Source organism: Saprolegnia diclina, assembly GCF_000281045.1.
Source record: "Saprolegnia diclina VS20 unplaced genomic scaffold supercont1.109, whole genome shotgun sequence".
Taxonomy (NCBI): domain Eukaryota; phylum Oomycota; class Saprolegniomycetes; order Saprolegniales; family Saprolegniaceae; genus Saprolegnia; species Saprolegnia diclina.
In genome coordinates this window covers 148,864-149,377 of record NW_008246176.1, presented here as the reverse complement: position 1 = coordinate 149,377, position 514 = coordinate 148,864, and the positions used below count along the sequence as shown (strand labels likewise).

Here is a 514-nt window from a genome sequence, read left to right as displayed (position 1 = left end):
TAGCGCGAATTGAGCTCCTGGTCTTCAGACGCCACGTACGTCTCGAATTCGGCCTCGGTCGCGGCGCAAAGGCGATACCCCGGGTTCCCAGGCACCTCAAGGACGGTACGAAGACTCGTCCAGTCCAGACGCTCGATCGCGCGGTTGATGCGATCGACGGGGTCGCTCGTAGCATGTTCACTGCTGCTGCTGCTGCTGCTTGACATGGCGTGCAGACTCAAAGGAACGCGGAGAGAACCGGGGCAAATCAGAAACTGACCAAGTCTTCGGAGATTCCGCATAGCACCTTGGCCTGTCTTGACCACCCGTCAAGGTGCGATGGCGAAGGCTGGGACTGGACGCTCGATGACACTTTCGGACACCACAGCACGATGAAAACAGCTCGTGTATTAGGCGCTATGCAAGCATCAACTCGTTTGAGCTCTAATTTTTCAAAATGGCCTTCTTGTAGTCGGCCATCGAACCGCCAAACTTGGAGACCTTGGTGTCGCCGACGACCCAGAGCTCGTCGCAG

The 514-nt window shown here is 57.2% G+C and overlaps 1 protein-coding gene across 1 annotated transcript in view; it reads right to left on the bottom strand.

The window, feature by feature from the left end:
- Positions 1 to 423: 423 nt before the first annotated feature.
- The window catches only part of SDRG_16015 (hypothetical protein), a gene marked incomplete at both ends in the record, with an annotated part of 663 nt that continues 572 nt past the window's right edge, over positions 424 to 514 (bottom strand). The window contains one exon of the mRNA XM_008622204.1: positions 424 to 504. Within this exon, the coding sequence (XP_008620426.1) occupies positions 424 to 504 (81 nt within the window). The remainder of the gene's footprint in view (positions 505 to 514) is intronic.